At 36.9% G+C, this 11,542-nt stretch overlaps 2 protein-coding genes across 4 annotated transcripts; both read right to left on the bottom strand.

Annotated features, from left to right (window-relative positions):
• Window positions 1-22: 22 nt before the first annotated feature.
• On the bottom strand, window positions 23-1,803 carry snrnp35 (small nuclear ribonucleoprotein 35 (U11/U12)). Of its 2 annotated transcripts, none has more exons than XM_052117852.1 (2): window positions 1,770-1,803; window positions 23-1,063 (listed from the first exon to the last, which is right to left on the bottom strand). In XM_052117852.1, exon 2 carries the CDS (start codon window positions 1,061-1,063, stop codon window positions 293-295), a length of 771 nt encoding a protein of 256 aa, XP_051973812.1. In that variant the 5' UTR covers window positions 1,770-1,803; the 3' UTR covers window positions 23-292. The 2 variants fall into 2 exon arrangements, with proteins under 2 accessions (XP_051973812.1, XP_051973813.1); XM_052117853.1 differs by lacking the exon at window positions 1,770-1,803 and adding an exon at window positions 1,406-1,734.
• A 2,332-nt stretch (window positions 1,804-4,135) lies between these two features.
• Window positions 4,136-10,801, bottom strand: LOC127636889 (N-lysine methyltransferase KMT5A-A-like). Of its 2 annotated transcripts, none has more exons than XM_052117677.1 (7): window positions 10,553-10,801; window positions 8,099-8,261; window positions 7,791-7,989; window positions 7,218-7,305; window positions 7,081-7,140; window positions 6,807-6,997; window positions 4,136-4,957 (listed from the first exon to the last, which is right to left on the bottom strand). In XM_052117677.1, the coding sequence occupies exons 1-7, from the start codon at window positions 10,559-10,561 to the stop codon at window positions 4,747-4,749; spliced, it is 921 nt and encodes a 306-aa protein (XP_051973637.1). In that variant the 5' UTR covers window positions 10,562-10,801; the 3' UTR covers window positions 4,136-4,746. The 2 variants fall into 2 exon arrangements, with proteins under 2 accessions (XP_051973637.1, XP_051973638.1); XM_052117678.1 differs by having other exon boundaries at window positions 8,105-8,261.
• Window positions 10,802-11,542: the final 741 nt, after the last annotated feature.

Here is an 11,542-nt window from a genome sequence, read left to right as displayed (position 1 = left end):
TCATTTCAAACATGTCAACATGCCCAATAGAGAGTCTTCATTTACTTTATTCATTTGACATTAATGTATTGGTGCTTAATACAAATTCAATTAAAATGTAAAGGATAGTTCACCCGAACATTACAATTCTGTCATTATTTACTCACCCTGTTGTTGTTGTTCAACCCTGTAAAGGGTCAGTAAATGCCAGAATTTTCATGTTTGTATGAACTGCATTCAAGCTTAATTTACAAAGTGAGAACAGAGATACTGAAAATAATGGTATAAAGAAAAGGTATAAATGTGTCTAGTTTTATTCTCTGTCTGTATGCAAGTCTCTTCGCCTTTTGTCATCTCTGTTTGAATCTCTCTCTCTGCTTCGCTCCCGGTGACGTTTAGAGTCTCTTTTCTCTTTATAGTGACCTCTTTCATTCCGATCATTCCCTCTGTCCCAGTCATTTTTCCTTTCTCGCCATCGTCCGTGTTCTCTATCTTGTTCCTGGTCTCTTTGCCTCTCATCTCTCATGCTGGTTCCTTCCCAACGATCCACTGATCTGCTTGGGGGCATCATGGATGTCAGATTGATGGGCTTGCGGAAGGGTCTATCCCTGCCGCCAAACCTCAGCTGACCGGATTCCTTTTTGCCACCTTGGCCCCCTCCTAGCCGGCGTGGCATCCAGCCCTGCAGTGTACGTTCTTGCTCGAAGTCCACAAAGAGCTCATACTGGTCCACAATCAGCTTGTTGGCATCTCTCCATGCTCTGTTCACAGAACGTTCCTCCTTGTACTCAATGAAACCGTAGCATTTGGAGTAACCAGTGATGATGTCTCGGACCAGTCGAACCCGGCGGATGTCTCCAAACTTTGAGAAGACTTCCTGGAGCTTTTCCTCAGATGTCTGCGGATTCAGGCGTGCAACAAACAGGGTCAGGTGAGGGTCACCTGTCACACCCTTGTTAGGCTTGTAGCGGGCCAGCATCGCCCTCCAGATGCCTTTGTCGTGGGGATCCACATCTGTGCCATCGATACTGCCTGCTCTTAGAGGGTCATAAACCTTCGCCACGGGACACCACTCACTCATCATCTAAAAGGAGAGAGCATAATATAATTTCAGAATAATCTATTATGGTTCATGCAAAATTCAGCTCTTAAAAAATGTATGCATATCATATCCTTAAGATTACTTTCCATCAACATAATGACACAATCACAAAAAAAGAGAACATTTATATTGTAGGTGCTGTGACTGGTCAACATATCAGTTTTTCAGCATTTTAATCACCCTTTTGACTGCTGTGTAAACTAATGCATTTTAAAAACGTACAAATATTCTATATTTATTCGATAAATAAAAACAATTGACAAATCAGCAATGAATGAGTACAATTCTGTTTACAATATTGTTACATGAAGTATAGCATCTTACAATGGAAAACAATGCAGCTGAATAAAAATGGTTTTGGCTTCATCTCAAAACAGTTAGTTTTTGTGGCAGCCTTTAAACAAATCATGGACCTAAAAAATGTATTTGCTGTGGTCTTCCATTCACCATTTATCCAACTATGACGACTTCCGCATTCCGCACATGTGAAAAGGGCCCATTAGCAAACTAGCTAATGAAATCCACAGTCCTTTTAAAAACTGAATTTGAGCACACACACGATGCCTTACAATCTAGTGTTTAACTCAAATTTATTTAAAGTATATAGGTTTATGTATACTACTGATAAACACATTTTAACCTATTAAAAACAACCCCAAGTAAATCATATAAAAGCACCAAAACAAACCTTCCTTCGTGTGCATCGCCTAAAAAACGCTCCGTGTAGAAACTCATGCTACGTTTTTATGGACCGCCCTAGTGGCTATGACGTCATCGGGTTTCCCGCTCATCCGCAGCTGTTCAGGTTGGAGTCCAAAAACCCGAAAATAATTCTCATATTCGAGCCAGTTAAATGTATGTTGTTAAATAAGGACTTCAACTGTTTTCCGTTTGGTCAGGCACGTTCACTCACATGTTGTGGTATTTGTAGTCTTTATCTAACAATTGTTAGCAACTTACATTTTTTAAAAACACGGCAGCTTTAAAATCTTGTTTGAGGTATGACTGTGTGTACATTATGTTGTAGAACAAAACGTCCAATCATCTTAAAGTAATGTTTACCAACCACATACCTCATTTTACTCATAAACAAATAGAAAAATTATAATTAATATAAACTTCCAGAGCAAACCAATTCAAGGAACCACTTGGAAGTGTTTTGAACTACTATGTAGTTAAGCATTTGATACAATGGACATTTAAAGTACCTGCATATAATTACATCTGTAGTTACATTGTTTACCTTACCTCTAACCCAACCCTAAACCCTACGCCTACCTCAACAGCAGCAAATGTGAATCATGTGAGTATTTTGCATAACATGTAGTTACACAATTAATAATACAATTGCACTGTATGTACATTTGAAGTCAGAAGTTTACACACACCTTAGCCAAATACATTTAAACTGAGTTTTCTACAATTTAATCATAGAGAACATTCCCTGTTTTAGGTCAGTTAGGATCACTAATTTATTTTAAGAATGTGAAATGTCCAAATAATAATGAGAGAATTATTTATTTTAGCTTTTAATCCTTTCATCACACCCAGTGAGTCAGACGTTTACATACACTTTATTTGTATTTAGTAGCATTGTCCTTAAATCGTTTAACTTGGTCAATTGTTTTGGGTAGCCATCCACAAGCTTCTCACAATAAGTTGCTGGAGTTTTGTCCCATTCCTCCAGACAGAACTGGTCAATTGATTCAGGTCTGTAGGCCTACTTGCTCACACCTGCGTTTTCAGTTCTGACCACAAAGTTTCTATCGGATTGAGGTCAGGGCATTGAGATGGCCACTGCAATACTGTGACTTTGTTGTCCTTGAGCCATTTTGCCACAACTTTGGAGGTATGCTTGGGGCTACTGTCCATTTGGAAGACCCATTTGTGACCGAGCTTCAACTTCCTGGCTGATGTCTTGGGATGTTGCTTCAGCATATCCACATAATTTTCCTTTCTCATGATGCCATTTATTTTGTGAAGTGCACCAGTCCCCCCTGCAGCAAAGCACCCCCATAACATGATGCTGACACCCCCATGCTTCACGGTTGGGATGGTGTTCTTCGCTTGCAAGCCTCACCCTTTTCCCTCCAAACATAACGATGGTCATTATGACAAAATGGTTAAATATTTGTTTCATTAGAACAGAGGACATTTCTCCAAAAAGTAAAATCTTTGTCCACATGTGCACTTGCACACTATTGTCTGGCTTTTTTATGGTGGTTTTGGAGCAGTGGCTTCTTCCTTGCTGAGCAGCCTTTCAGGTTATGTTGATATAGGACTCGTTTTACTGTGGATATAGATACTTGTCTACCTGCTTCCTCCAGCATCTTCACAAGGTCCTTTGCTGTTGTTCTGGGATTGATTTGCACTTTTCACACCAAACTACGTTTATCTCTAGGAGACAGAATGCATCTCCTTCCTGAGTGGTATGATGGCTGCATGGTCCCATGGTGTTTATACTTGTGTACTATTGTTTGTACAGATGAGCAAGACTTGTGGAAGTCCACTTTTTTTCCTGAGGTCTTGGCTGATTTCTTTTGATTTTCCTATGATGTAAAGCAAAGAGGCACCGAGTTTGAAGGTAGGCCTTAAAATGCATCCACAGGTTCACCTCCAATTAGCCTATCAGAAGCTAATTGCTTAAAGGCTTGACATAATTTTCCAAGCAGAGTTAACTTAGTTGCTGTAAACTTCTCACCCACTCAAATTGTGATATAGTCAATTAAAAGTGAAACAATCAGTCTGTAAACAATTGTTGGAAAAATAACTCATGTCATGCACAAAGATGTCCTAAATGACTTTCCAAAACTATAGTTTGCTAATAAGAAATCTGTGGAGTGGTTAAAAAAATGTGTTAATGACTTCAACCTAAGTGTATGTAAACTTGTTACTATAACTGTATTTAAAATGTTAGTACATAGTAGTTAAAGACGCCTAATATGGAGTGGGACCAAAAAGCAAATATCTAAATATCCAAGCATTAATAACGTTTTTCAAATAAGAGCAATAAATAAAAATGGATATATACACAAGAGGAACAAGATTGCATAAAATCATTTATTTAAACAAATGCAGCTACTATCTCATACAGATTGATTGAAACTCTCAGTTGGAGCTTTTGGTCATCAACGCTCAGTTTTGTATAACAGGTACAGCTTTGTTCAGGTGACACACTCAGCATTGTAACAGCGGTAACATTTCAAATTATATCAAAGTTTGGTTTCATGTTCCAGTTTTCTGAACCTTTTAAAATGTTGTATCTTTAAGCATCACCGGCTTTCTGCTTCAAACATAACTGTTTGGGCATTATAAATAATTATTGCTAAGCCTCTAACTACCATACACATCAGATTAAGAAAACTCTTTATAAAAATGCAGAAAGTTGGACTATAACTGCATGCTTTGGAAGCACTGATCTAACAATATATAAAATATACAAAAAGAAATGTGCCGAAACTAGCATGTCATAGAGCAGGATAAATATCTTAAAAGTAGGACACATCGAATATGTACCGCAATCTAACGTGTTTGACATGTATGTCACTGTGTAACATACCAATTTACTTACTATTCCAAAACATTCTCAGTTTACTAAGGCAATAATTACATTAAAAACTGTCTAGTTAAGAAACAAGGTGTTTTTTCCCCCTCCTCTGAATACATTACTGTTTTAGCCATGGGTGAGCCTCTATCGAGGCTTTGCTTCGGTCGCCGTAGTCGTAAAGGAGTTCCTCTCCTTCCTGAATATCTCTGGAGGCCACGAGGATGAGGTGAGGTATTCCATTAATGTCGTGGAGTTTGGTTTGACAGTTGCCGTTTTTACTGTGGTTGATAAGCCTTCCCAAACGATCAGACTCATTTGTAGCATCCACACTGTTGAGAAACAAGTGCACACAAAAAGTATTATGCATTAGATTTCAGACAATGCTTGCTTTTGAATGAAATGTTCTAGTGTTATTCTGCATGACTCAACATTGAATGTTCCATTAAAATGTGTTTAGCTGTTTCCCAGCGTAGGTTGGAAAAATGATGTGAACCCCTAGGCTAATGCCAAGCAAAAACATGTCAACAAAAGCTAATTACAGTCAGGAATTAGCAGAACTGGCTCTGTGGTTTAGTTACTTTAACTTATAAAAATTACTCAAAAATTTTGAGTTTGCTATTCACATGAAGCATCTGCTGACGTGGACCATGCCTTGCAAAAAAGAGATCTCAGAAGATCTACAATCATGAATTGTTGCTTTGCATGAAGCTGGAAAGGGTTGTAAAGTTATGTCGAAGAGCTTAGTTATTCATTTGTCCCCAGTTAGAGATACAGTTGTCTTTAAATGGAGATGCTTTAGTACTGTGGCTACTGTCCCTAGAAGTGGCCGTCCAGCCAAGATGACTCAAAGGGCACACCGCACAGAATGCTCAATGAGGTAAAAAAAATTAAAAATAAATAAAAAAATCCTAGAGTGACAGATAAAGAATTGAAGGAATCTTGGTAACTGGTTAACATCTCTGTTCTTAAGTCCACTATATGGAAAACATTAAACCGGCATGGTGTGCACTGGCAGGACACCACAAAGGAAGCTGCTGCTTTCCAACAAAAACATTGCTACGTGCCTAAAGTTTGCCAAAGATCACTTTGACACTCCACAATGTTCAGGACTGATGTTGGTTAAAAAATAATATTAATATATAATATTTTTATGGCAGTTTTTTGACGTGGACATTTTGTTCTCTAAGGTCCTGAGTGTGAGGTTTTATTTTTATCCCCTTTTCTCCCAATTTGGAATGCCCAATTCCCGTAACTTAGTAGGTCCTCGTGGTGGCATGGTTACTCACCTCAATCCGGGTGGCGGAGGAAAAGTCTCAGTTGCCTCCGCTTCTGAGATCGTCAATCCGCACATCTTATCACGTGAGTTGTTGTGCATGACACCGCAGAGACTCACAGCATGTGGAGGCTCATGCTACTCTCCGCGTTCCACGCTCAACTTACTACACACCCCATTGAGAGCGAGAACCACTCATCATGACCACAAAGAGGTTACCCCATGTTACTCTCCCCTCCCTTGCAACTGGGCCAATTTAGTTGCTTAGGAGACCTGGCTGGAGTCACTCAGCACATGCTGGATTCAAACTAGCTATTCCAGGGATGGTAGCCAGCATCAAAACTCGCCCCACGAGTGTGAGTTTTTTTTTTTTTTTTTTAATCTGACACTGCACACAGTCTGTATCCCAGACTGTGTTTCCCCTTAGCATTAATTTTATGGAAAATAATTTATTTTCAACAGTGGCATTATATAAACAAACTGGCATTTAAAGGGTTAAAATCCTGAAAGTAAATGAATATTTGGTACTTATGATACCTCAGGACTGATGTTTTTTTAAAAAAAAAAATTACTAATTGAAAGTGGAAACTAACATTAATATATTATAATGGCGTTTTTTTGACGTGGAGATTTTTGGTTTAAAGTGTTCAATAAAGGCATGAAAGATTATAATTGTTTTTCCTTGTTAGCTTAAGCACATTAAAATTGTCTATACTAAAACTAGATAATTCCAAAGGTTTCACATACTTTTTCTTGCCACTGTACATCAGACTAATGAAGTAAAATGGGTTGTGAACAGCAATTCATGTTGACATTAAGACAGCAAGCTTCAATTTCCTTTGCTTTTATTTTGCCAATTTCCTTTCAATTATTAAATGGAAAGAGGGTGTGGTCCCCAAACCTACCAATATGTTTTGCTGAGATACTGGAAGTAATACATGTAGCAGCCAGTGGTTGGGTCTTGTGCGTATAAAGCCTCTCTTTTTTTAGCGTCAGTGATCTGTAGCAGATCTCCGTGGTACTCCACTACATACTGCCCTTTCTGAAACCTCTGGGTGGCAAAAACTCCCCGGCCTTTTCCTTCAATGTACCTGACCTGTTAAGAATGATAGTAAAGGTATCTTTGTATCATTCCAGTTCAGTTCAAATACAACACGTATTAAACATGTGAGAAATTACCATCATTCCATTCTCAATGCCATTCGTAATCAACATATCTAGGTGCCTCTTCTCTTCATACTGTTGATATAAAACAGGCATGTATGAGACAAACACACCAATGTTATAACTTCATCTAACATGAATCTAAACTTTACCTCCAGTTCACTTTTGCTTTTTCTCGAGCTTCTCCTGATGGGATAATAATCCGTAACCTTCCGATTTTGTGGATTCTTGGTTTCATCACTGCAGGAAAAAAAACGCTATGAGCAATCACACAATTTCAGAGCAAAAAATGTTCTTTAATACAGTAAATATTTACACTCACAATTTTAAGTGTTTTGTGAATGCAACCTCCCTCAAAAACAAACAAACAACAATTTACCCATAATTTACTAATAAAGTATACTGTCAATTAGCGGTTCGCCGATATATCGGTTTTACCGATTATGTGCTTTTTGGAACTATCGGTTATGGAAAAAGCTTAATTTGGTGAATATTTACATATAGAGGATTCTTTATAGTCAAAAAAATCCCACATTTTTCTGGCTGTCATCTAGGAATTATACTGGCACCTAGCATCTGGGATGTAGCATTACACAAAAGCCAATGTAGAGAAATGCGCGATCAGCTATTATACAATTATACAGCGAGCAAAAGAGTCCAATAACAAAGGTATCATTGAGATAAAGTGAGTAGTACTGAGCAGTAATTTGCCATTGTTGACTTACATTCTCTGCATGGATTTCTTTACTTTAACTTTGCGACAGGTTCGTTTCCTCTGACCGGGGGAAGTGATGTCACCGCTGGAGTGCATGTATGATGCTGTACAGTGCAGCTGCCGTGTCTGCTCCTCTGCTCTGTGCAGCTCTTCATTCACAGCCATTTTTGGGAGGATGAACTCACCGTTTACAGTACTGGGTCTCCTGGCTGTGATACATAGAAATACATGACTTGAATCAAATGTTAGACTTATCCACAGACACAAGAATATGTAGACATGTATATTAGTAGACAAATAATAATTCAAGTTTTTCACCCTTACAATCTCCATGCTTCTGTGGCTCATTCTGCATGCAGAATAATCGAGAATTTTTCCCATCTTGGATGAGTTTGACGGAGATTGATTCATGATGTGGTGACTTTGAGCTGCTGTGCTTTAAGAGGTGGTGAAATGCAGAGTGTCCGTTATATATCACGTCCTGCAAAAAATTGAGTTGTGTGGATGAGACATAGAATTGTTCTCTTTTTTTATCTACAGCAACATTCATCTCTATCTCTTGGTTTAAGAATGAAGTTCTGGTCTCAAGTTTTGGTTTATCAATATTACAGCCACATACAACAACACAGTGGAACTAAATGCTGTTTCACAAATTATGTAATAGAAATAACAGATAAACACTGTAAATAATAAACCAATAAACGGGAGCACACACACATAGTGTACATTGCTAATAATAAAATCTGATGAGAGACAACATGTTCAGTGCTAACTGATGAGGGGCTAATTGTGATGATACCGGTAATGGGCCACTATAAGGGATTCTTGCACCATTTATTGGTTTTGACCCTATTAGATCAACATTAGAAGCAGATAAATCATGGCTTCTGATATATGACTCTAAAATCTTTCTATGCCAGGTTTCAAATGAACTGATCGTTTATGCATTTATTCTACTCAACATATTTTGATACCTAAATATTTGATATTATAAAATATAAATTCTTTGATTTCACTTAAAGCATGTAACATCATAGACTGAGCTGTAGGCAGATTACTTAAGAAAAAAATAATAGTATATAAAAATAAAATAATAAAGATATAATATTGGCCATCATATTTTTTTATCATTCATAACAAAGAAAATAACTATTGGATATCGTATTGGCCAAAATAGAATCAGGGTAACACTTACAGTAATAACAATAGATGCACCGGTGTATCAGCTCCTGATATTGATCGGCCAATTACTGACCAAATTAAAACCATCAGTCTATCGGTTATAAGCATAAACCACTGATTTGAAAAACTGATGGTTGATTTAATTCAAATGCACAATCCAGAAGAAATAATAATAGCCAGAATATGTAGATGGATTGGCACTCAAAAGAACATGTAATATTCATTTTTATTCTCTCTCATTATCACATTAATGTGGAAAACCCACCATAAATGGACTTGACAGTTGTGAAAACATCACTTATCTATAGGCTACATGAGGGAAAATATTAAAAACACTTTGAAACCAGCAAACTTTGACTTCTGGGATATTGGTATGATATCATTAATGTTGCATTATTGATTGAATTAAGACTGAAATCACAATATGGCCTTACGTGATTACTAAACCTTGAAAGGCTGCGTTTCTGCATTCAGTACATCATTCAGTGCTGTGTGAGCAATTAGCGTCCTCTAGCGTTCTGGACGGATTAATCCATTATACCACATACATACAACATTTATAAGGGGTATTTTTTTCCCCCATTTGGTTAAAACTTTTTTTCTTTTTTTAAAATGTGGTTGACATTTACGTGGAATTGCCCAACATTTGCATAGAATACATTTGTAATATTCTATCAAATACTGTACATACATGTAAAATCTGAGTTCTGTTGTTTTGATCTGCAAAAACAGAAGTGCAAAATGTTTTTAAAAAGTACAAAATAACCTTTTTTCATATCAATCATGTTATCATCTTTAGTTCTTTTTTCTTTATATCTCTATATCTAATATTTCATTGATTGTGGCTCTTAAATAAATAAATGGTCCTGTCATGTGTTCAACAGATCCAATGTTCAATGGAAATTCTTCATTGTTAGAACAGTGAAAAAGCTTTTGTACCTATTTGTACATTTTTAAAGCATAATTCCAAAGGAAAACAGTGATCGAATGACAAAATAAGGTAACCACAATATTGGCATAGTCCTTTTTTTTTTTTTTTTGTCTGTTTTGGCCACACATTTTCATATGGGTGGTGCATCCCTAGTAATAACAATGAGAAATAATGTAAACAAAGTCTTTTTTTTAAATAATGCTGAAATGGACATAATTATTTATTTTCAATCGGTGCTAAATTAGGCAACATTTACACGTTATGTTGAAACATTTTTAACTTTACACTATTATTGAACCTTGTTGAACACGCCCACACGACAGGGCCTTTAAACTGTTCCGCTCAAAGCGGTTTACAATAATACAAAATGTAGAGTATTGCACACTGCAGCACTACTGTTCCTTTGTCTACCTTATGACGTAATAATACACTGTAAAAACAACTGTATCGTGCATCACTCGGACTAAACACTCAACGGCAGGTCGATTCGTACAACTTATAAAACAGGAACCAACAACAAAAAGTGTGAGTTCGTGTATTTTGAAGGGGATAGTTGAGGATAAGTGCAGTATAAAAAGCCTAATGTCTCATAACGTAGACTAATAGAATTCTACCAACAAACATGAGAATACATCGGACAAAATTGCGTTGTAACCTACCCCGTTCATTTCAGCCCTTATTGTTTTCAGGCGGTGGCCCAGTCCAGTCTAGTGTTTTGCCCTCAGCACTTTTCTCCTCCTAAGCGGCGTTAAAAAAGGACATCCAGAAACTGCTCTCTGATTATGACAAAGAAAGTTTTCATTTATGCTCCTCCATCCGTGCTGGTGTGTACGGTCTCACGCCGCCGCCATGTTTGCACTTTAGCTCATTCACGCGAGGAGACCATGTGAGCATTTAAATAAGCAATAATGTTTTGGACTTGTGTTTAAAATGCCCGGAAGATGGAGCTGTTAGTCAGGTCACCCTTCCTGTTAGACAAAACAATAGCTGAACTGCAGGTTTTACAAGCTACTCCTAATTTTAAGTAGTTAAGCTACATTCAAGCTACTCTTTTGAAAAAGTAGTTAGCTACACTACAAGTTAGTATCAAAAAGTAGCTAGCTATATTGAAGCTACTTAATGAGGCAATATATTTTTTTAATGCTACTATCAAACCAATAATATTAATAACAAAACGTACACTAATGACATATATTAATTAATGTATTAATTTAATACATTTAACGAATAGTATCATAAATACAGTTAATAATGGCCATAAAATAAAATACAACAGCTTAAAATAAAAACAAACATAAAAAATAAAAACAATATTTTATATACTATACTTCACACTACTTCCCTAAAGATCCAATTGTTATGACAAACTCTCCTTGGGCTGGCATTTTTTGTTCTTGTAACATAATATTTAGTGTGAATAATATGTAAATAAAGACTCAGGGCTTGTTTCTCCCCTCACCTGGGTTCATGCTCATTGTATTTTCAGACTTTTTTTTGCCATTGACAAGCAAAAGCCAGCTTTACAGGTCACATTAGAGGCTGCTCTACAAATATTTGTTCGCTTTGTTCAGGTCCAAAAAAAGTGGACGGATGGTTATCCTAAATTGTTGCATAATAATACATGCCATAAATGATTTATTTTACCAATT

The sequence above is a fragment of the Xyrauchen texanus genome, chromosome 44 (assembly GCF_025860055.1).
Source record: "Xyrauchen texanus isolate HMW12.3.18 chromosome 44, RBS_HiC_50CHRs, whole genome shotgun sequence".
In the NCBI taxonomy this organism is placed as follows: domain Eukaryota; kingdom Metazoa; phylum Chordata; class Actinopteri; order Cypriniformes; family Catostomidae; genus Xyrauchen; species Xyrauchen texanus.
This window is presented reverse-complemented; position numbering and strand designations above follow the sequence as displayed.